This window comes from Tursiops truncatus, chromosome 15 (assembly GCF_011762595.2).
Source record: "Tursiops truncatus isolate mTurTru1 chromosome 15, mTurTru1.mat.Y, whole genome shotgun sequence".
Classification (NCBI taxonomy): domain Eukaryota; kingdom Metazoa; phylum Chordata; class Mammalia; order Artiodactyla; family Delphinidae; genus Tursiops; species Tursiops truncatus.
The window spans coordinates 58,575,719-58,599,340 of record NC_047048.1 but is presented as its reverse complement, the minus strand read 5'-3'; the positions used below and the strand labels follow the sequence as shown (position 1 = coordinate 58,599,340).

At 49.0% G+C, this 23,622-nt stretch overlaps 2 protein-coding genes across 32 annotated transcripts in view; one reads left to right on the top strand and one right to left on the bottom strand.

The window, feature by feature from the left end:
- Nucleotides 1–23,622, bottom strand: part of TMEM74B (transmembrane protein 74B) — a 45,680-nt gene that overhangs the window by 19,598 nt on the left and 2,460 nt on the right. For 2 of the 31 annotated variants that reach the window (XM_019950882.3, XM_073792825.1), the window contains exons 2-5: nucleotides 21,753–21,794; nucleotides 12,826–12,879; nucleotides 7,302–7,718; nucleotides 6,916–7,018 (exon numbers count right to left, since the gene is read on the bottom strand). The exons of 4 other annotated variants lie outside the window; for them this stretch is intronic. The gene's annotated coding sequence lies outside the window, so the exon portion shown is untranslated. 25 more of the 31 variants (XM_019950883.3, XM_073792826.1, XM_073792824.1 and 22 more) reach the window with 17 other exon arrangements.
- C15H20orf202 (chromosome 15 C20orf202 homolog) lies at nucleotides 16,325–20,436 on the top strand. Its single transcript, XM_033840995.2, has 2 exons — nucleotides 16,325–16,431; nucleotides 18,326–20,436. The coding sequence occupies exons 1-2, from the start codon at nucleotides 16,366–16,368 to the stop codon at nucleotides 18,557–18,559; spliced, it is 300 nt and encodes a 99-aa protein (XP_033696886.2). The 5' UTR covers nucleotides 16,325–16,365; the 3' UTR covers nucleotides 18,560–20,436.

Sequence of the window (23,622 nt, the reverse complement as noted above, 5' to 3'; positions counted from 1 at the left end):
TTTTTTTATAAATTTATTTATTTTTGGCTGCGTTGAGACTTCACTGCTGTGTGTGGGCTTTCTCTAGTTGCTGTGAGCAGGGGCTACTCTTTGTTGTGGTGCGCAGGCTGCTCATTGCAGTGGCGTCTCGTTGCAGAGCACGGGCTCTAGAGTACAGGCTCAGTAGTTGTGGCGCATGGGCTTAGTTGCTCCGCGGCATGTGGGATCTTCCTGGACCAGGGCTCGAACCCATGTCCCCTGCATTGGCAGGCGGATTCTTAACCACTGCACCACCAGGAAAGCCCACCACCCTTTTTCTTTTTTTAGATTCCATATATATGCGTTAGCATACAGTATTTCTGATTTACTTCACTCTGTATGACAGACTCTAGGTCCATGCACCTCACTACAAGTAACTCAATTTCATTTCTTTTTATGGCTGAGTAATATTCCATTGTATATATGAGCCACATCTTTATCCATTCATCTGTCAATGGACATTTAGGTTGGTCCCATATCCTGGCTATTGTAAATAGTGCTGCAGTGAACATTTTACACTTCAAACCTTGGATGCCTGGCTTCTCTTGCAAAAGGAAAGAATCTCACCACCCTAGCCCCCATTCCCTCACAGCCACACTCAGCTGGAGCTGATGATGGAGTCCTCCCTCAGGCAGATCTGGTGCTCCCCCGACACGCCCCAACTGGCACATAGAACTCCTGATCCCACAGCAGAACTACCCCATTCGCCCTGCACACTGATGTACTGTGGGTACATACACCACAGACCCAAGTCCCCACACTGCACAGAGACCCCCAGGTGCAGAGTGGCTCATATGCCCTAGTGTGTCTACACACATGTACACAGGATTCTAGACCTTTCTCTGCATTCGTGTGCCTGAATTTATTCTCCAGTTCTCTGTGCTTCAGTGTGTGTGTGTGTGTGTGTGTGTGTGTGTGTGTGTGTGTATGAGAGAGAGAGAGAGAGAGAGAGAGAGAGAGAGAGAGAGAGGATATAAGCAAATGAATGAAGTGAAAATGAATGGAATGAATGAAATTTAAAGAGCCTCAGGGCAGGAAGGCTCGATCTTTCTGATCTTCCTTCCAACATGGGCCTGCATCAGACACCTCCTCTTAGCACACACAGGGCCTTTCATGTGAGTACAAAGCCTGTTTCCACTTACAACCCATCTCTATGACCATGTCCCTTTTTCCTGAGTTCCAATTTAATAAATGTTTACTGAGCACCTACACTCCCTGCTGGGCCCTACTGCGGGCACTTCGCTCAGGAGTATTGTGTAGAACCCCCACGAGCCCCACGAGCAGTTATTACTATCTCCATTTTACAAAATGTGGCCAAGATCCCATGGCACGCATGTGGGGGCCAGGAGTTGAAAGCAGGTTCCCCAAGAATTGTTATCACTTAAAAGCCTGCAAACCCACACACTCTTGTACCAGTGGCATCATTCCGCCCTCCTTCCCTGGTCTTCCAGGCCTCATTTGTAGATTCTCTACTTTATCCCACTGTTTAACATCAACCACGAGCAGCTTGAGGGCAGGGATATGTCTGGGTCCGCGGCCCCCTGCACAGGGCTTGGAACACAGCCAGCCCTCAGGAATGGTTTGGCAACCTGCCCAGGCAGACAATCCTTCCCACACACAGGGTGGGGAGTGCCTACTCAGGGCCAGGCTCTGCCCAGACTGCTCCCACTTTCCAGTAAACCAAGAGGAGAGGTGTGTTCATTGGCTTTTTTTACTTTTGGCACCAAAAGCATTTTCCTGAGTGCCCAGCCAGTAACAGGGACTGGCAGTGACCACTCCTGCCCAGTTGGTGTCCAGATGTGGTCCCCCACCCATGTCTTAAGCATCCTCCACAGAACTCAGCCCCTGGAGTGGCCCAGGAACCCCCTTCCCAGACCAACACATTGATGCTTCCATATCCCAGAAAAAACCCAGGACACCCAAATTCTTGGAGCAGGGCTCTTTCACTTGGCAGGAACCCAAAACTTTTTCCTTAGGATGCCAGCAGAGTTAGGAAGAGGGTGGAGGAAAAGGAGGTTCCCTCTTACCTAGAGCTGCTATGTATCTGACACACAGGTTCAGAGATGCCCACCACTTACAAGGACATGCCCAGTAAATTATCCAAAACATAAGCAGAAACAGACAAGCTGACAATGATGCTGGTGTCCACTGCTCACACCCCACAACTGTACCAGTAACACTCCAGTTTCACATGCAGTCCAACAGGACCTGAAAAGCACACCCCAGTTCCACACTCATACCCCCAGGGGCCTTTTCCACATGCAACAGACATGGGAAGCCACGCAGTGTGAGCCACGGATCCATAGACCACATTGGTACCCACACCCCAGCAAGGGACAGAGCTGGTTACACACACACACACACACACACACACACACACACACACACACACACACACAGAGTTTACTACCCTCAGGACTGCTAAGACCCACCAAGATCGCCCCAGGCCCAGCACCCCACCCACTGGTGTGCACTAACACGCGGGGAGACAGACGCACAGCGGGAGTGGGTAAGCTTCACAAAACCCAATCGATAGACACACGCACGAGTTGTACACAAAGCCTCGGGCTCTCAGATATGTCCACGCTGTTATACCCAAAGTTCCGCGCAGAAAGCCCCAGCACCCCGACTGCCCGCCGCACCCGCGCGCCCGCCAGCCCGCAGCTCACACCCCCTGCTCCTGCCCTTGACCACAAACGCCACTGGGCCGGGCCAGGCCGGACCGGGAAGAGCGGCGCCGGTTGCCAGGCGGCCAGGCGACCCACGAAGGCCAGGATCTGCGAGGACAGGCGTGCGCCCGGGTCCCCTCGCCTCGTGTCCTTCGGCCGGGCCGCGAGGTCAGGCTAGCTCTCCTTGGCCGCCCCTCCCCGCCTCGGGCCCTCGGTCTCCCGCCGCCCCTCGCAGTCCCCTTTTCGCGTGCGTACCTGTGCCGGGCCTCCCTCACTGCCTCCCCACGCGGGAGGCGAGGGCGCCGGGCAACGGCGAGGGCGCGTCCTCCCAGTGCGCCTCCCCGCAGCCGGTGCCCGCCCGCCGGTGTCTGTGCTGCGGCGCAGCCCGGGAGAAAGCGGGCCTGGCCGCCGCCTCCTCCTCGCCCTCCCCGGCTCCCGCCCCCTTCCCGGCCGGGCCCGGCCGGGAGACGCTGCCGCGGCGCACTTACCTGCTCGCTCCGCGCGGGGCTGTACCGAGGCGGCCACGGCCTCTGAGGGCTCCGGGGAGGGAGGACGGGGAAGGGGCGGGAGCCGGGGATCGCCGAGCGCAGCGGATCGGGCTCCGCCCGCGGCCGGCGAGGGCGCCGGGAGAGTTAGCGCGGGGAGGCACTGGGAGGAGGGTAACGGACTAGGGTGAGAGTGGGGGGACACGGATCCATCCTCCTGCCCTCCCCACCCCTTGGGGCAGGTCTGTTTCGCCAGCACCTGGGCTTAGGGAACTGGAGCCTTCATCTCGTGGTGCCTGGGCGCAGCGGCGAGGCGCGGGGGTGAGTGCTGAAAGAGACCCCTCCCTCGGCCGCCGGCCTCGCCCCTCGGCTGGGGAGCCCCTACTGCGCCAAGCCCCCACTCTTCCTCCTCTCCTCACCCCCTCACACACACACAGCCCTCAGGTAGGACCCAGGGTCCTCTCCGAGGTCCTTAGGTCGGGATAGTCTTCTCTGGCGTTTGTGACTCCGTGGCTCAAGGGCGCCACCTGAAGGCTGAAAAGAAGCCTCTGAAGACCACCCCTCACCCCCAAACACACACACACACGAGCGCGCGCGCGCGCACTCCTCCTTTTCCCCTGCTCTTCTTTTTTTGTGGGACACTGAGGTACACAGCCCAAGACGGGTGTTATCTTGGAGGATTACCAATGGCCACACACACCTTCTTCCTCCAAGGCCCAGCTGTAGTGCCCCCTCCCCTGGGAAGCCTAGCTCGCTGCCCCACACACTCCCTCGCCCCAGGGGCCCCTACAGCTGTGCTCTTTGCCTGCGTTATTGTCCTTATTTCTGAGAGTTGTGACTTTCAGTGAGTGCCAGCATCCCTCATCAGACTGGCACCTCCTGGAGAACAGGGCCCCTGTCTGATCCCCCCAGAGCCCATTGGTGGGTTTGGGTTAGCAGGTGGTGAGTAGGGCAGATTCCACTATTTCTCTCCATTAAAGGGCTCAGATTAGGGTGAATCAGTGAGATGCCTAGAGCACAAAAGTTAAGGAGACTCTCCCTCTTTGGGGGCCCAAGTGAAGCCCAGAGAGGAGGTCCGTGTGAAGATCATGGGGTTTCCGGAAGTCTCCGTGGCCAGCTCACTCTCGTGGCCTCTGGTAAGTCCTCCCGCCTCTCTGAGCCTCAGTATTCGCCTCTGCCAATGGAATCATGAAAATGCAGACTCCAGGAGCTTTGGAAGTGTCAGCAGAGGTCAGCCATCTGGAAGGACAGATGTGAAAACCTGACATGTGAAAACCTGACATGTCCTGCTCCAAAGGCCTGTGCTGTCCTTGACAAGCAGGACAGTGGAGGCCACCCTGGAGGCCAGGCCTTTGAGGCCAGTGTGACAGAGACCTGGGCAGGACCTCCGGGGATGGGAGGGCTTCAGTCTCCTCCTGCCTTCCAGAAGCCTATTGTCAGGGACCTCAAAAGGAGCTGGCTGTGGCACCAGACTCCCGAGAGAATCCCAGCTCCACCATTCATGGGTGTGTGGCCTCGTCCCCTCTCAGAGCTCAGTTTCCTCATCTGTTTAATGGACTTAGTAAGGGTTATAGGGATTAGATGAGATACTCTCTGTAAAGCGTGCACAGTTCCCTCCCTCAGCCCTGCCTCAGAGCCTTTGCCTTTGCTGTTCCTTCTGCCTGGGACACTCTTCTTCCTGAGACCCCCAGAGCTCGCCCTCACTTCCTTCACGTCTTTGCTCAAATGTCACCTTCTCAGAGACACCTTCCTACATCATCCTTTTAAAACTAGCAGTGCCCCAGCACCCTTTACTCCTTAACTCTGAATTTTTCTCCATAGCATTTATCAACTCCTGACAGTTGCTTATTTCTTTCTTTATTGTCACGACCACTAAAATATGTGTCAAGAGGCAGAAGCTTTGCCTGTTTCCCTCCCTCCTGTATCCCCAGACACTAGAAAAGGAGCCAACACATAGGAGGCCCTTGATAAATATTTATTGAATAAAGAATGGAGAAAATGAGCAAATATTTATTGAGCTCCTATTATATACTGATTAATTAGGTAGACTTCATCCCTACCCTTTAGAAGTTTGTATTCCAGTGGGAGAAAAGGATAAGTAAATGTAACACTGCCACAGAGCAGAGGTACATAGTGCTGTTCAAGCTTTCAGCAAGTTGCTGACCTAGTCTGGGAGATGGGGATGGCTCCTGGCTCCACTGCAGAAGTGAGGACTGAGCCGAGATTGAAAGGATGAATAGGAGGCAACTAGGTAAAGACAGCAGGAAGAGAGGCCCAGCAGAGGGACTGGCATGGGCAAGGGCCCTGGGGTAGAAGAGAGTATGGTGAGTGTGAGGCTTGACGGACACCAGGGTGGTTGCCCTGAAGGGCTCAATAAGGAACGTTGGAGATGAGGCTGGACTGTCAGTGAGCCAGGTCACTGAGAATCCTTGTAAGCCAAGCAGTTGGTTCTTTATCCCCAGAGCAGTGGGGAGTCATTGACCAGTGAGTAAAGAGTTAACAAACTTTTCCTCTTCTGCATGAGAATTTGACCTTTGGTTAACTGTCTAGCTCTGTTTCCTTGGAAACAGATAAACATATATCACTCTGTTACTAGGCAACATTGCTATGATAAAAATGACCCCAAGGAGGAGCCTAGAATGATCCATGTGGTAATGGATTAGAATTGGAGATATCAGTATGAACTCATGTTTAACATAATATTGATGTAGATGAGTACGTATTTATGATACATGTGATAGATAACTATAAATGTATATATACACAAGTCAGTATACACTATATTTCCTTTCTCTGTCAGCTGAGAGAACCTAGCTGCATGACACTGCATAGCAACAAGCGCACCTGGTTCCCATATCTTGGTTTCTAATACCACTCTCCAATAAAAGGAACCAGGGAGAAATGGCTGATTCTAGGACTGGAGCAGGAAATGTACAAGACAAGCCTGGAGCATCTGATAGTGCCAGAAAGTAAGGAAGGAACAAACCACACGCACACACACACACACGCACACGCACACACACACAATGATGGGGGTATGTCAAAGGACATAGGGGCTGACTAAAAGAGCTCCTAATAGCCAAAGTTAGAAAAATTTGATCAAAAAAAAATATTGGATTGTAACCTAAAATATGATAAATGAAAAAATGGGGGGAAAAGAGAAATCTCTGATGCTGAATTCCAAATATTCCATCCTCAAGGAAGCAACGTAACACCCCAATTCTTTTTTTTTTTAGACTCCTGTGTAGAGATTTTTTATACAATTTTTAAATGTTACATTCCATTTACAGTTATTACAAAATATTGGCTATATTCCCCCGGGTTGTACAATACATTCTTGTAGCCTATCTTACACACAATAGTTTGTACCTCCCACCCCTCCACCTCTGTATCGTCCCTCCCCTCTCCCCACTGGTAACCACTAGTTTATTCTCTATTATTTGTGCATAACTCCCCAATTCTTAAGTGTGGGCGGAGCATAGTGCCTTTCAGAGAGTACAGTATGGAAGTGGGGGTGGAGATAATTTTATAGTGGAGAAACTGACAAACCTGATTACCTCAGCCAGGGGATCAAAGTCAACATCAACAGTCCAATTATGTTAATAGTATGTATCCTTGATATGGTGTGATGGGACTGGCACTTTACCTCTGGGATCTCTCTCACAAAACCCATAACCCCAGTCTAACCAGGAGATAAACATCACACAAATCCCAGCTGAGGAACATTTTACAAAATACCTGACCTCAGAACTGTTGAAACAAGGAAAGTCTGAGAAACTGTCACAGCCAAGAGGAGCCTTAAAGATGCATGACGGCTAAATGTACTGTGGTGTCCTGGATGAGATCCTGGAATAGGAAAAAAGGACATTAGGTAAATACTAAGGAAATCTGAACAAAGTGTGGACTTTAGCTAATAATAATGGATCAATATTGGTTCATTAATTATAACAAATTTATCATACTAATATAAGGTGTTAATAATAGAAGAAATTGGGTATGGGAACTCTTTGTGCTATCTTCCCAATTTTTCTGTAAATCTAAAACTGTTCTAAAAACTAAAGGGTTTTTTTTTTTTCTTAAAGACCCCTGATTGGTAAATTGCATCTGGGATGAGAGGAACTATAAATACCTGGTGGGAAATCATATTTTGGGCTTCATGAGCATGGTGACTCCTGTAACTGGGCAGGTACAAAGGTATTGGCTCCCAGGGGACATGAAGCTTTTAAGCCACGATGACTCCTGCACCCACCAGATGGGGATTCATTTCCTCGAACCTGTGCTGTACTGCTCTGGTACACATGCAGCAAGGACTCCCCCGCTGAGAGGGAGAGTGGAGTGCTGGTGCTGACATTGAGTGCCATTCTAGCAAGCTGAGGTTCCTGTCTTCCATCCATCAGAGTATGTCAATGCCAAGTATGGCTTGTGGTCATCTGTTGAGTCTGAGTGTGTAGTTGAACCTAAGAAGACTCCTTGTGGACATTGCAGTGGGTGGTAAGCAGGAGAATGACGTGATCAGATTTGCATTTTGCAAACCTTCTCCCTCTGGCTGCTCCCAGGTGCAAGGGGACAAGAGAGAAAGCAGAGACGATCAGGAGGTTATTGTGGTCATGTTGGCATGTGATAAGTCCTCAATCAATTCACTGCAGTTAGGTATCTATGAGACGTGTGGGTCTGTGAGAGAATGTTCTTGTAGAATATTAGAATATCACTTAATCCAGAATTTTCCAAAGGGTATGGTACATGACATGATTTCTTGGTGTTATATAGATAAATGTGTTTGGTTATCTATGGCTGCACCCCAAAATTTATCAGCTTAAAAGAAAATTATTTATTTGCTCAGTTTTGCAGTTTGGGCTGGATTTGGTGGGGACAGCTCAATTCTTCTCTACATGGTGTCAGCTAGGGTGATACAAACAGCTGGGAACTGGCTGTGGGTTCTTCCATTATCTGCCACACTCTCCAGGTGGCTAGCGTGGGCTTCCTTATACAGTGGTGGTCTCAAGGTAGTCAGAGTTTTTATGGCACTCAACTTTCCCAGAGTACAAAAGCAGAAGCTGTTGGAGCTTCCTAAAGCTGAGGGAACAGTCACAATGTCACTTCTGCTGCATTCTATCGCTTTAGTGAATGTCACAGGCCAGCCCAGAGTCAAGGGGAGGGGTCTACATAAGTGTATGAATACTGAGAGGCATGGATCACTGGAGGCAGTAACAGTCTCCCACCATCTATCCTGTATCTGTATACACACACCCCCATATGTATATGTATTCATTTTAATGGCTAGGTATTTATTTTATTCTAATGTGTTTTAGAAAATAGATAACTAGCTCAGGAAACTAAAGATATCATGGATAATATTGCTTAGAATGAGGACAGAAAAATATATGCGTCTATATGAAGTTGGAGCAACATATTCTGCTGGTTTCCCCCACTATACACTCTCCTTTTCTTCCACTGGGATAGACTTGTTGACCGATAGCTAGCACAGTGCAATCAGAATAAGGATTCCATTTCCCAGCCTCCCTTGCAGTTATGTATGAACAAGTAGGCAATGAGCCATTATTCATCATCAGAGGAGAAGGTGTGGGCAAAATGTATTAAGTGTTCTTAAAGGAAGGGGATATGCCCTCCTTCTCCCCTTTTGTCATTCCTGCAGCCAGGATGCAGACCTGATGGCTGGAGCTGGAGCAGTAGTCTTGGACCATGAGCTGGAAGCACGTTAGGATGGGGGAGCAAAAAAATTGAAGGAATCTAGATCCCAGATGACCATGGAAACACCAGCCTGGGATAGTTTCCCACACTTTTTTTTTTTTTTTGCGGTACGCGGGCCTCTCACTGCTGCGGCCTCTCCCGTTGCGGAGCACAGGCTCTGGACGCACAGGCTCAGCGGCCATGGCTCACGGGCCCAGCCCCTCCGCGGCATGTGGGATCCCCCCAGACCGGGGCACGAACCCATGTCCCCTGCATCGGCAGGTGGACCCCCAACCACCGCGCCACCAGGGAAGCCCTTCCCACACTTTTATTTGTTAGAGAAATAAACTCTTGTATAAGCTATTATTACCTGGAATTTTCTGTCACTCAGAAGAGTTTTCCTATCTAATATGATCGGTTTAAAGACAAATACAAGTAAGTCAAAGTAGAGGTGGTAGGCAAAACCAAGAAGGAGGTATGTGAGTAGCTGAAGTTTGAAAAATACAGATCCAATCTGACCTCCTGTGTTCCAGGTGAGAAAACTCTGAATACAGCCTTCAGTGTGTCCAAAAGGGTCATATGAAAGAATAACCCAGGCAAACTTAAAGTTTCACTAGGGGAAGAAAGGGGGAGAAAGGAAAAGTATTACTGGAGGAGGGAATAACTCTTAACAGGCTCAAGGATGAGGTAATAGTAATGAATTACTTGTGTGTTTATTTTAATTGACAAACACTTATGTAGCCCTCTCCAAATGCCAGGCAATATTCTAAGTGCTGTACAAACATTAGCTCACTTAATTATCGTACCACCTGTCATGCAGGTGCTATGATTATCTCCATTTTAAGATGAGGAAGTGGAGGCAAGAGTGGTTAATAACTTGCCCAAGGTCACACAGCCGGTTTACGACATTTCTGGGATTCAAATCCAGACCCCAACTAAGTGCTGATAGCCACTATGCTGAGTTCCATCATAATTTTCAAAGCATGTGCAAACTTCCTGAGCTGTTAATGTTATTCTCTCCACTCCCCCCCACTTTTTTTTTTTTTGGCCGAGCCACAAGGCTTGCAGGATCTTAGTTCCCCAACCAGGGAATGAACCCAGGCCACCGCAGTGAAAGCGCCGAGTCTTAACCAGTGGACCACCAGGGAATTCCTAATCCCCTTTCTTACATTTAGGAAAATTGAATGCCAAAGAGAGGAGATCGCTCTGTAGCCACACTGAGGGGTAGTAGAAGTACAACCAGAACCGAGGGCCTGGACTTCCAGATGGATTGGGGAACCTCAGATAGACCAGGGCTGATTGGCCGCATGCCTACTCTCCCTACCCCATTCAGTTTTATCTCCCACTCATTCACCTGGCGAGGGAATTGGGACTCACATCAACTGGGCAGCTTGCCTCAGAGTCACACCCAAGGCTAGTTGTGGCCAAGAAACACTTTTCCCACAGTTCCACTCTGCTTCCAGAGTCTCCACCACCTCGTCAGGGTCAGAGGCTGTGCTTCCCTGACATAAGGACATAGGGTTGTGTACTGGGTACCTGGGCATGGGACAGGTGTGTATAGGATACACGTACACAGGGTGCCTGTGTACAGAGCAGAAGGGCTAGAATACCCGTATACAGGACACTCATGCACAGAAGAGGTGCACGGGACTCATGTGTACAGGGCACACAGGGATAGGATGTGTCATAGGTTGAGTTCCCCCAGAAGCAAACCCGAGACAAGAATTTGAGGGCAAGTGGTTTATCTGGGAGGTGGTTCCAGGAAGCACTGCAGAGGAGTGGGGAAGTTCGACACGGAACGGAAGGGAAGGCTTCCGATGTACCAGTGGGCAAGCCCATGGCTGCTGCAGGCAACTGGGACTCAGTCCTGCTGGACTGAGTATTGTCCCACCAGAGAGCTGAGGGAAGGGAGGTATTTATCTACCAACTCCTTTTTGCCAGCACGTCCAGCCTGTCCTCTGCACAGGTCAAGCACGTTCCTTAAGCAGAGAGTCAGATGTACTTTGCAGTAGGAAGCCCTGGGCACACATGGAGAAGGGGAATGTCAGGGGGATGTGGGTGGAGCTCTGGAAGCATTTGCTACAGGACACAGAGGTGCAGGGCGTGTTCAGGGCCCATGAGTACACAGATAAAGAGCACAGGCAGAAGACAAATGATCAGATTACCAGCCTTGCTGTCTGGGGTGAAGCGAGGGCCTGCTGGGAGGGGGGAAATAGCACAGAAGAAGAGGCAGTGTTGGGACCCCCAAGTCAACTGGTCCTCCATCCGTGTGCTCCAGCTGGCTGCTGTGATGGCACGAGCTTGCGTGGTAAGAAAGGTGGGCTTAAGGGCTCTCACAATGTGGAAGCTTCTTTCTGCTAAACTTCCACCTTATTTGGATTTTACAAAGTGGGGATGAGGCCGAAGGTGCCCAGGATAAAAGAGGGACCGCCCTCAAGGCTGGGTAGGGCCCTAGATTAGGAGTCAGACACGGAGGCAGTGAGATCACTGAGCCCACCTGCTGCATCCAAGAGATGGAAATAACTCTGCCCATGTGTCTCAGGGCAGGTCGCCTACTACTCTTACGCCTCGGGTTCCCTGTCTGTCCAGTGAGCATCACGGAAGTCCTCTCCCTGCTATGGACTTCACAGAGCTGTTGTGAGGAGCAGATCAGGTCTCAAACAAGAAGACACTTGGAAGAGAATAAAATATATAGGTGGGGGGATTATGGAAGGGCCTGAGTGGGGGCAGTCAAGGAACCTGGCTTCTCCCTCTAGCTCTGCTGCTATAGTTTTAGGATATTGGTTTGACTCCTGTAATAAAGAGGCCCAAAATGATAGTGCCTGTAATAAAACAGAATTCATTTCTCTTTCGTGTAAAAGCACACACAGCAGTTAAGGCTGATACGGTGGCTTCACAAGTCGCATGAGACCTCAGTTCTTTCTATCTTGTTGCTCTGCCATCCTCCACCTGGTGGCCCAAGATGGCTGCTCCACCTCCAGCCCTTATGAGTATATTCCAGTCAACAGAAGGAGAAGCAGGGGGAGGTGCAGGAATCCTCCTCCCTCCTTTTAAAGGCACAGCCCAGAAATTGCACACATCACATCCATTCATATCCCACTGACCAGGATTTAATCATCTGACCACACTTCCCTGCCGGGGAGTCTAGGGATAGTCTTTTGCCATGTGTGAATGGGAGAAGGGATATTGAGGAACAACCTGCAATTTTTGCCACAGCTGCTGACTTGTTTGGGCAACTCACATCACCATCTGAGCCATGGTTTCTTCATTTGCACATTTATTCATTCATCCATTCATTCATATATTCATGCATTCATATATATATTCCGGGTTTGTGATATAAAGTATGATTTTTGAACCACTTGATGGCTAACGAATTCTCCTACTAGCTGGACCATAAGCCCTGTGAGGTCAGGTGTGAGGTCTTTTTACTCAGCGCCATACCTCTGGCATCCAGGGCAGAGTCTCGTCTGGCACATGGAGGCCAGCTGCCCATGGATGAGGCATGGATGGCCATTCTGGCTTTGATAATTGGTGAGGACATTTTTCCTCGCTGAGGAGTTTAAGTTCTTTCCTTTCCTAGGCCTCCTGGTTCCACCTCCCCTTCTCCCCATGTGCCAAGGCTTTCCAAGCCTATGAAATAAAACGTTCTCTGAGCCAGGATCGTGAGAGTAGGATTAAAAATAAATGAAAGTGTGTCAAAACAAGTTAACCACAAGAAATGTCTTCCCAGGATAATTCAATGTTGGCACTGGAGGCCAAGGACAGAGCATCAGACTCTAATAGCCAAGCACTCCTATCAACACCACTCCTCTGTTGGGCAGAGAACCTGCTGGGCTGCCCAGGATGGCAGCAGATGGCCTAGCCTGAGCCCCCGCTTGACCCTCCACCCCTGCAAGACAACAGGCAAGACCCTCCCACACAGGTCAGGGAGAACAGGTTCTAATTCCAACCCTGTTGCTTACCTGCTGGGGTGATCCTAGGAAAATCTATGCCTCTTTGAGCCTCAGTTTCCTCACCTGTAAAAAAGGGTTAATAATAGGCTCTTCATCAGCTATAACATGCAGATAACAATGGTGCCTACCTCGTAGGCAGACGTTCCCAAATGTTCTCAGTTCATGGCATCCTTATCATCTCTGTAATTTTTTCACAGTGCACCAGGCCCGAAGAAATGTCTAACAGTTGTTTGTTAAATTAGGTTCAAACAACTTAATGGTAGTTTGTACAGTATTCAACAGATATTATTGTATTTCCCTCAAATTTTGAAAATATTTTGCAGTGCCCCTGTGAGTTTTCTGAAGTGCCTCTGGGTGCCTTGGCGCTCAGTTTGGGAACTGCAGTCACAAGGTTTTGAGGATGAGATGAGGTTGTGTTGTCAAGGGCTTATCACGATGCCTGGTCTGGAGTCAGAGAGCAGTAAATGTTAATTGTCCTAAATCATCCTCCAGTCTCTCTAGTCCTTTCTGTGTCTCCTGCCGCTGCCACCCAGCAACTCTTCCTGACTCCAGCTCCTGCCATCTCATGGTTTCTGCTTGCCGCCTTCCGTCTGGACCCCTCGGGGTCTGTGGCCCTGCTTCTGAACTAACTTCCTTCTAGTATAGAATCGCCAGCCCCCCTTCTTCATTCCTCCCTAACTCCACACGTGGCACAATCTCTTCATAGGTGGAGTATACATTCTGGCCTCTTAATTTGGGGCTTGGCTGTGTGACTCACTTTGCTTACATGGCAAAAGTGACAGCTTGGGGCTTCCCTGGTGGCGCAGTGGTTGAGAGTCCGCCTGCTGATGCAGGGGACACGGGTTCGTGCCCCGGTCCTGGAAGATCCCACATGCCGCCGAGGGGCTGGGCCGGTGAGCCATGGCCCCTGAGCCTGCGCATCCGGAGCCTGTGCTCCGCAACAGGAGAGGCCACAACAGTGAGAGGCCCGCGTACCGCAAAAAAAAGAGGCCTCACATGGTTCCACTTGCTCTCTATCCTCTGCCATTGCCAAGAGAAGAACTTGCCCCAGTAGCCCAGTGATTCTAGGAGGAGGACAAGAGACCCATGGCGAAGGCACAAATCTGCAGACCTGAAGACCGCTGCAGACCACCTTAGCCAAACCACAAACTCAAGAGCAAAAATAAACAGTTGTTGTTTGAAGGTATGGAGTTTTGGAGAGTTTCATTACACAGTAGTCTTGGGACAATCCAACCCCTCTGACTGTGGCAAATTCAAATTCTCTGAGAGAAGGTCTGATTGGATCATTTGCTCACCACCCAGAACATAGCTGCTTTCACACCATCACCCACGAGCCGAGGGTCTCCCTCCTGTCCAGTCTGCAGGTGGCTGCCTTGGGCTGGGACACCCATTTCTGATCCAAGCAGTTGTCCCATAATTACATGGTCAAGTGACACAAAGCCTGGTGACCTGCCTGGAAGCAATCATTTCTGGCCCCTGTGTTCAGAAGCGGTGTGAGTGTGGTAAGCAGGAGATTCTTGGATCCTCTTTGGTTCTAAAGAGTAACAGCTAACTAGGAGAAATTGCACATAAAATTTTCTCTGCATGTGGCAGTCAGGATGCAACTTAAGCTGTAAAATCCAGGATATAAGAAATGTGATTTTTCTTACAACTCATTTCTGTAGCTATTTTGAGCCTCATTATGCTTAAGATGGAAAGGATGAGGCTCAAGCTCACTTAGAAAATTTGGTACAACCGGCTTAGAACCCAGTTGTCCTGGCTTCCTATACAGTGTCCTGGCCCCCTTCCCTGTGCAGTCAGTCTCACACTTGCAAGGATGCTGCAGGTGCCATCTCTGAGCCAGTGGAGCCCCTTCTCCAGCCTCCCTGATCGTCTGGGCCGTGCTTCCCCACTCCACTGGCTGAGTGCCCACTGCCTGGAAGAATTCTAAGCAACACTTTCCTCCTACTGAGTCGTAATCTGCCTCCCTATGTCCTGTATCACCTGCCCTAACTCTGTCTTCTGGCACTACACTTAAATGTACACTCTTTTGTCTTTGATTTATAAACATTTACTATAAATTTTACTTCTATAAGTTCTATTTAGTTATTTTTCATATCTGCCTTTTTAAATAGTGTCTTTTTTCTTATGTTTTTGAATTCTTTTGTATGACTTTAATTCTTTTCAAAGTACTTTTTTTTTTTTTAATCTCATCTGAAGTTCTTAGGGGAAGTGGGTCTAATCCTGCTATTGCTGGTGTCTGCTGACTCTCACTTATAGTGGATGGTTTCCTTGTATAGTTTGTAATTTGGGGCTAAGCGTTCACCTTCAGTGGACCCTTATCTGTGGACAGCTTGTGTAGCCCAGTTGAGGGCAAGTACCTCCAAAACAGGTTACGTTTGCTTTGCTGGTCACCTCAGCTCCTTACCTGGGATCACTATGTTAATTCTTAGTTTGGGGTTCCTAGTTCAAGTGGATAGAATACATTTTTTTAAAGCCCGCATGAGACTAGATCCTATCTTTTGGCGTCATAATATTAACTTGATTATAGTTTGTTTCCACCCACTAGGATGTCAGCTCCAGCCTTTGTCTCTCTGATTTTGGGCTCTACCCCTCTATCTGCCTACAGCAGAATTTTAAACACCGTAGGCACTCAAAAGTATTTGTTGAAAGAGAGAATTAAAGGATGCCCACTTCACAGTGTGTTGTGAAGAATAAATGGGGTGTCAGTTAGAACTGTGTTTGCCCAATTAAAAATTGGGTTTCTTGTCTCATATAACAGGCAGATGATGTTGGGGGTTCTGTGACTGAGTGATTTCAATGACTCTGCAATTTTCTTGGCCTTTGTCTTAGGGTTGCAAGATGGTTACTGTAGCTCCAGGCATCACATCCACATTCAAGGCAGAAGGAAGTAGAAGAAAGTAAGAGTAAAGGGGAAGCACCCCCGACATTTTTCCTTACCGTGTAGGTAACATTTTCCTAGAAGTCTAACAGCAAATTTCTGCTTTGGTCTCATTAGCTAGAAATGGGGCGCATGGGCATCCAGAAGAAAGGGGACTTGGAAAGTGAGCATTTCCCTTAGCTATAGACTCCATAGGTAGGTGAGGGAGGGAGGGAGAGGACTGGGGACAAAGCTGTGCCATCTGCCCCAGATGAGCTTTTATCTCTGTGTGTGTGTGTGTATAACAAAGCATTGAGAGCAGAACAAGCCCTCAGAAAGCGGACACCTATTTCCATAATAATTATTAATTTTATCATTTAAAGCTTTATAGTCTCTGTGATCCTGTTGGCATCAGATTGGGATTCTGGAGCCCACAGGCTCTGAGGCACCCATACCCCAGTGATCTCCCTCCCCCCGCCCCTTGTTCTATTCAGAGTACTGAAGCCCTTTAAAAAAAAAACACACACTACATTTTCCAATGTCAGCTACTTCCTGCTCTCATTAACTCCATCCTCAGTGACTTAGCCAGACTCTGCTCCTGGCCTGAAGCAGAGAGCAGACTGTCCAAATCAAAGGTCCCTCAGGCCCGTCACCAGGTCAGCATCAAGGTCTCTCCCAAGGACGCTGAGATGAAAACAGCAGAAGAGCCAACCTCAAGTCTTGGGCAGACCCTGGAGTGGCTGAGAAAGGAGCTGGTAAGTCTTTACATTTCTTTTTACCTGGTGCTTTCACACCATATATTCCAAGGCTCCCTGGTTCCCCACTCCCAGGTGCCCCCTAGGCTGGGGAAGAGCTTCAGGCTGGGGTATAGGCCCTGCAGGCACCCCTCTGGGACCAGCCACACAGTGCACAATCACCACCTCAGGTGCTGGGATAAGTAGGTCGTGGCCTACATAGGAGGCTCTGGGTACAGTACTTGCCTGACTGGTTTTAGAATTACACTGAGTCCTGGTATGTGCCCAGCTCTGCAGCTGTGTGACCTCTAGCAAGTGGCTTTACCTCTTTGAACTTCAGTCTCCTTATTGTAAAATGGGGATAACCATAGTACCAGCACCACAAGGGTTATTGTAAGAATTTGGTGAGGAGATGGTGTAATTCACTTAGCGCCTGCGTTGGCTGTTACAATCCTGACCCAGCTGGATATGGAGTACATCAGCTGTCTTAGCCTGGGTCTTCTAGAAAGCAGAGGCTTGCAAGGGTTGGGGTATTAACCGTTTATTTGGAGGTACAAGCCCAGAGTGGTGAGAGTGAGGGAAATAGGGAGTGGAGGCAAAGGCCGATGCTATTTGAGGAGATGCCTTGCGTTACCAAGCTGGCTGCCACTTAGAAAGGAGCCCTAAGGAGGCCCAGAGGCCCTCTCAGCAGCCGGTTTACCTGGCTGCAGGATTCTCTGCAGGGGTTGAAGGAGGATCTGCACCCTGGGGGAGAGAAGAAGAGGAAGTTTATCTGCCCAGCTCACTCCTGTCTCCCATTTCCTGTCTGTAAGGCTCCACCCCATGGGGCACTAACTCACCTGAACTTATGAGCTGTGTCACTTGGCCCCTCAGTGGCCGCTCAGGAAGCCAGGCCTTATGTCTCTCCTTGTGATGTTTTCTCCAAGTCCAAAAACAGAAGGGAGCCCCAAAGTATGTGGGGACACCAGCCCAGAGAGAGAAGGAGGTGGTCTGGGGAACCACAGAAGGCACCCAAAGTTTGTATTCCAATAACGCCAGCTTCTTCTGGGGAGGGACAGAGAGGATTGTCCAAAAATGACCTGTCTGGGTTGCCAGGCAACGGACGAGCTGGGAACCAACCCTGTCCTCACCTCGGTGGGAGGGGCTGACCCAGTAGGGCTTCTCATGGGCCCGGGGGACTCCAGCAGCAGGAACTGCAGCCACTTACAGTCCTCAGGGATCTAGAGGCTGGGTGGCAGTCCCACCCCGTGCTCCCCCTAAACACTAGGCACTATGCTGGGACTGCTTAGTACCTGAACCCAAAGTGCCAGCTTCCACTTGATAAAGTACCTCTCTTCTCTCCTACCCATGAGGAGGGAGAACAGGTAGGGGTGGGGGGAAGCCTACCCAGGGCACAGCCTCCCGGGGCCAAATGTCCTCTGCCTCCACATATGACAAGAGATGAGCCCTGAGTCTCCACTTGCTGGTCCCTGACTCGCAAATTTCTCAGTCAAGTGTGTTTTTAACCTCCATCACAGGGAATTTACATGACATCACAAGGGCTCCCCTGTGGAGCCCAGCCAAGAAGCCCCCCTTGACCATCAGTGAAGTATGTCAGTCACTTTATGCAGCAGAAGGAACAAGTCAGTAACCCCAGCAGCTACCACTGATGAGCACTGATGAAAGTCTGGTGCTCTCCCTCCTTTCCTGGGATTATATAAGCCCTCAAAGTCCTGGTGGGATCTAAAACAGGGAGAGAGCCTTGAAAGGCAAGTAATTTGCTTTCTAGTTTGCAAATGAAGAAACTGAGGCTTCGGTGGACATGGCTTCTATGAGGCTGTGGGCTTGTCTCCAATGAGACAATGATAGGAGCAGGCTTTCTGGGGGAACATCCAGCACTCTGGCCGCCCCCTCACAGACTCCTTCTTTCTCCTAGGCTGAGATGCAGGTCCAAGACCAGAGACTTCTGCTCACGCTGAAGCATCTTCACAGTGTCCTGCAGGAGCTGCGTGCGGAGAGTGCCCACTGGGAGGATGCCAGATCCAGTGGCGGAGCCTCCCCCATCAGACCTCGGGCGGGCTCTGAAGGCAGGGGCCACCAGCCCTTTTCCTCCAGGGGCCTGGCCCAGCTCCTCCAAGGGGCAGACAGCAGACGAAGCTCCCTCCCTTAACAGGCCAGAGATGACCCTGACTTTAAACCCTCCCCCCACTAGTCTAAACTTTGATTGTGATGAGAGAGAGCACTGGAATGGGAGTCAGGAAGGCCGGTCTCTGGGTTCACCCCTGCCCTCATTCACTGTGTGTCCCTGGACCTGTCACCCAGCTTCTCTGTGTCACTCTTTCCTCTCCTGTCACTTCTCAGGGTTTTTGCACAAATGAAGTATCAGATGTGAACACATTTGGAAAACGCAAACATGTTACATGGCTTCTGGCAAGCACCACGGTGGTAATCCTATTCTTAGGAATTTCCCTCAAGGTGATTGTTAAAACAAAGAAAGAGCTCAATGTGCCCGGATGTTTATCTAGTGCTGCCATGGCAAAAATACAGAACCCCGTGCAGTGACTTGATGGTTGTTTTCTGTCTTCCCGGCAGGCCTACTTATTCCCCTTTATCTGAAAGAAACAGGCCCTACAACCAGCCTGGCCATAAGGATGGGCATGTAACCAGGCCTGGCCAATTACAATTCATGGTCATCCTAACAACATGATTGGCCCAATGAGTGGGCATGTGGCTCAAACAGAGCCAATCACAGCCCTTCTCTGGGATTGCCCTCTTGATTCTTGTTCTACTGCGGTCGCAAACCTGGGGCTGCCAGTGGCCATGACTCCTGTCAGGTGAGGGAGACCTGCTGGCAGTAGGAAAGAAAGAGGCTAATCTTCAAAGAGAAGCAGAGAGAGGACCACACAAGAGATGGGCAGAGAGGAAGGGTGCTGGCTCTTTTTAGTCCCTGGTTTCAGACGCTAATTCTGTGAGTTACTCCTGCTGTCTTTCCAGAGCAGAAGCCAGTAGATTCTACCACCACCACCCACAAAAGCACACACCAGTTTGTTTTTGCTTAAGCTGATTTGAATAAGGTTTCCCTTATTTGCAACCAAAATAGTCCGGATGGTCAAAGAAGCAAAGAAGAGAAATCATGAAAAAAAATGGCATTTCTGACAACCGAGTTTGGCAGGCAGGCAACAAGGTGTATGTTGTGGCAGAACCCTCAATTCTTTGGGGTGCAGGAGTCATAACTTTGAAAAATTATATCTTCCTATAAGAAAGATATAAATGGAACAGGTAAAAATAAAGTCCTGGTGTTAACATGGTCCGATTATCGTCAGGCCTTTTTATTTTTGAAAATCTTCTTGCATGTTGCTAGGATATTGCTTTTAATGGCCTTGAAAAAGTAAATCCATTGCATACAGAGGCAAAGGGTGGGAGGGCTGCATTATATGTACTATGGTTATGGTCAGACTAATCTGGGGTTTCTATATAATATTTGATAATACAAAAAAATAGTTCTCCATCAATGGCTGAATGGAGAAACAAAATGTGATATATACATGAAATGGAATATCATTCAGCCTTGAAAAGGAAGTTAATCCCGGCACATGCCACAAGACGGGTGGACTTTGAACACATTGTGCTAAGTGGAGTAAGCCAGTCACAAAAGGACAAATATGATTCCACTCATACGAGATACTTAGAGGAGTCAAATTCATGGAGACAGAAAGTAGTTCTGGTTGTCAGGAGTTTGGGGGCAGGGGGTTGGGGGGTCATTTAAGGGGTGCAGAGTTTCAGTGTTGCAAGATGGCAAAAGTTCTGTGGATGGATGGTGGTGATGGTAGTATAGTAACGTGAATGTACTTGATGCACTATGTACTTTAAAATGGTTAAAATGGTAATATTTATCATATGTTATATTTTACCACAATTAAAAATAAATACTTTAAAATTTTAAATTACCTGCTCTGTGATGCTAGGGCTGGAGTCCCACAAACCCTATTTCTGCATTACTAGCTGCTCCAGGTTAGACTTTGCCAATAAGCAGGGTGGGGCTAGAGGGACACCACAGGGCTGGAGGAGCGAGAAAAGACTTGCTTCTTCATCTTTGTTCTTTGTAGCTTCCTGTGGCCTTCCTACTCTCATGAACATCACCCAGCAATGCTCCTTCACCTCAAAGCAGCAATTCCTCCCTGTGGCACCAGCCAGAACCCCCTTCTCAAGGCTGTAGGCGCCAGCCCTGGGGGGCCCTTCCGCCAACCTCAGAGACACCAGCTCCAGATGGCCAGCATCCCCTCCCCTGAAGTCTCAGTTACTGTCCTCCCTGGCTCCTCTCTGCTCTCTGAGACTTGAGCCCAGCTGAGCAGAGCTCCCTTCTCAGATGCCTGAAGTGGAGCTCTGCAAGGCTGAAAGCTTTAATAATTTCAGTCTCCTCTCTTTGCTCCCTCAGCCCTGGGAGTGGTAGATGCTTCCTGCAAGTGCTACCTTCATTCTAAGAGTTCTTTTTATAACCTTTCGGTCATCCAGTTAACAACTTTATACCTAGTTAGCAATTCTTTATATTAAATTCTCTCTGTTAAAATAATCAGTTTTTGGCTATAATTACCAATGCTTCTGTGATCACTTTTGTTCACGTGCCCCGGTGCACAAGCCCAGTGCCCCTAGGATATACAGGTTTTCTCCCACTAACTGAAAGTAAAGCATTCCTATGGAACCTTTCACAAGCCCAAATTGGGTATAGTGAAGAAGCAATTACCTTAGGACACATCTTGCTAAAAGAGGCCCAAAATAAATTGAGATAAAGCACAGATGCTCATAGACACAGGTCAAAGCCAGGTCAAAGCTATGGTGGCTTCGTGCAGAAATGCTGAGTGCCGTTCCTGGGGAAGTAGCTTGGTGGCGCCACTCCCCCCCAGGGTGTTTGCTGCCTCTGTAACGGCCCACCCCAGATCAAACGCTGAACACCATTTTCACTTTTCACCTGTTTTTGTAAAAGTGAAAATCATCTTTGGCTTTCTTTCAGTTCCTGAAAACAGGTACTAATGTAGCTCTTTCATGAAAGCAAAGTGGCATAAAGTGAGCTTTCGAAAAACAACGGATACCTGTAGAGCAAAGAGTTGAACTGGAAGTACGTGTGTGAATACTCAAGTTTACAAGAAGCGTGTTTTCCAAAGTGGGGTATTCACTTAAACTCCCACAAGCCGTGTCCAAGAGTTCCTGTTGCTCAACATTCTCGCCAACACTTGGTATTATCAGTCTTCTTAATTTTTGCCAATATAATGAGTGCAAAATGGTATTACACTGTGATCTTAACTTGCATATTCCTACAAATGTGGTGGTTAACCTGAGTTTTAATTCCACCTCCACCATTTACTTACTTTTTGATCTTAGATGAATTACTCAACCTCTCTGAGCCTCATCTGTAAAAGAAGGGATAATAATATCTACCTCATAGGATTATTATTTATATTGTATAGGAGAATGCATATAACTCACTTTACACAGCACTGAGCATTGTAAAGGCTAATAAATGACAGCTTGTTATTATTGCTGTGTAATCACAAATATAATGATTTCTGAAACTATGACTATTACAAGTAGACAAGCTTGCTAGCAACCATCATTAGGAGAGATATCTGCCTGGCCATGCAAAGTAACAATGACATTGGTTTTCCATGCCCAATGCCAACAACCTGCACCCTCTGCCTCTCCCAGCTTCCCACAGCTGGGCCCCCAGACCAAAAACATCTGCCAGTCCCCCCTCTACCAATCTGCAAAGATAAACCTGACCCTCTGCTTGGGTATGTGTTGTTCTCCAGACCCCACCTCTGGAACCAATGTTCAGTTCCTGATCCCAGGTCAGAACAAGCTCAGTCTGAGCCCAGATGCTGGGGGACAAGGGGGTTGGAGTGGCAATGACATCCTCAGTGTCGGTTCCTCGAGGGCTGGGTTATAGATCATGTTCATCCACGAGAGCAAGTGAGCACTAGAGGGAGCCTGTGGATCATGGTCACAAAGGAAAATCTGGGGTTTTCTCTGCTGAGGCAGCAAAAACAGGACTGTACACCCAAGCCTCCCATCCAAGGGTGAGGAGAGAAGGGGACACAGGTGGGGAAAGGACGGATGGGGGTCAGAAGCTAAAAAATTAGGAGCAGAAGAAGAACAGTTCAAGATGTGATACCTATTGTCAGGGCCGGCAGTTCAGGACTCACCCTGTGACTAACCAGAAAGGATCAGAGGCTCACTTTTACCTGGGGCCAGCGTCCAGCCCTGGGCCAGGCTTGATGCCTTACAGTGCCCAAGTGTTCTGGCAGGTGTGTAACAAAATGCTCCCAAACTTAAAACAAAAACAGTCACTTCATTATTGCAACAACCATTCATCATTGCAGTAAAATCACACTTCCCACGGTTCTGGGGACTGACTGGGTTCAGCTGGGTGGTTCTTGCTTTTGGTCTCTCAAGTGGCTGCAGTCAGATGGTGTCCAGCTTGATTCATCTCAAAGGCTTATTCACATGTCTGGCAGTGGACGCTGGCTGTTACCTGGGACCTTAGCTGATGCTGTCACCTGAAACACCTACCCATGACTCCTCCCTGTGACCTAGGCTACCTCATAGCATAGTGGCTGGTGCCAAGAACAAGCATCTGAAGAGAGCCAAGAGGAAGCTGTATAGGCTTTATGACTCAGTCTTGGAGGTCACAGTGTCACATCCATTGCATCTTATGCAGCAGAAGCCAGGCACCAAGGCCAGCTCACATTCACGGGGAAGAGAATTAGACCACCTCTTGATGGGAGGAGCATCAAAGAACTTGTAGACATGTTTTAAAGCCACCACACCATGTAAGACTGGATGGGTTTCCAGTGTGGCACATCAGCTGCAAGGAATAGGCATCGACACTTTGTAACCTCAGGCAGAGTGATAAGACAGAATCTCATCAAAATCCACGGGCAGGAACTCCAGGAGGTGAAGGGTAGGTCTGGATCTACAAGAGTTCACTCCATCACTCCAGCATCACTGTGTTTCAGTGTGCTACTGAGAGGTGGGCTCAGCTCTGCTGCTGTGACAAACGAACTCAAGGCCTCAACACGACCAAGGTCCATTCCTGGCTCACACTACATGTCCTATGGCTCTATTATGGGGGGGGGGGGGGCTCCTGCTCAGGGACCCAGCCACCATCTGTGCTGTCACCAGATGCTACAGCAGGGAAGATACATAAGGAGAGTCACACACTGTCTCTTCCACACTTTA

Bases quoted from the DNA above. Each gene is read 5' to 3' on its own strand.
- C15H20orf202 (XM_033840995.2), top strand. From the start codon at position 16,366: ATGAAAACAGCAGAAGAGCCAACCTCAAGTCTTGGGCAGACCCTGGAG. The intron at 16,432-18,325 runs GTAAGTCTTTAC...TCTTTCTCCTAG, and splicing joins AGTGGCTGAGAAAGGAGCTG to GCTGAGATGCAGGTCCAAGA.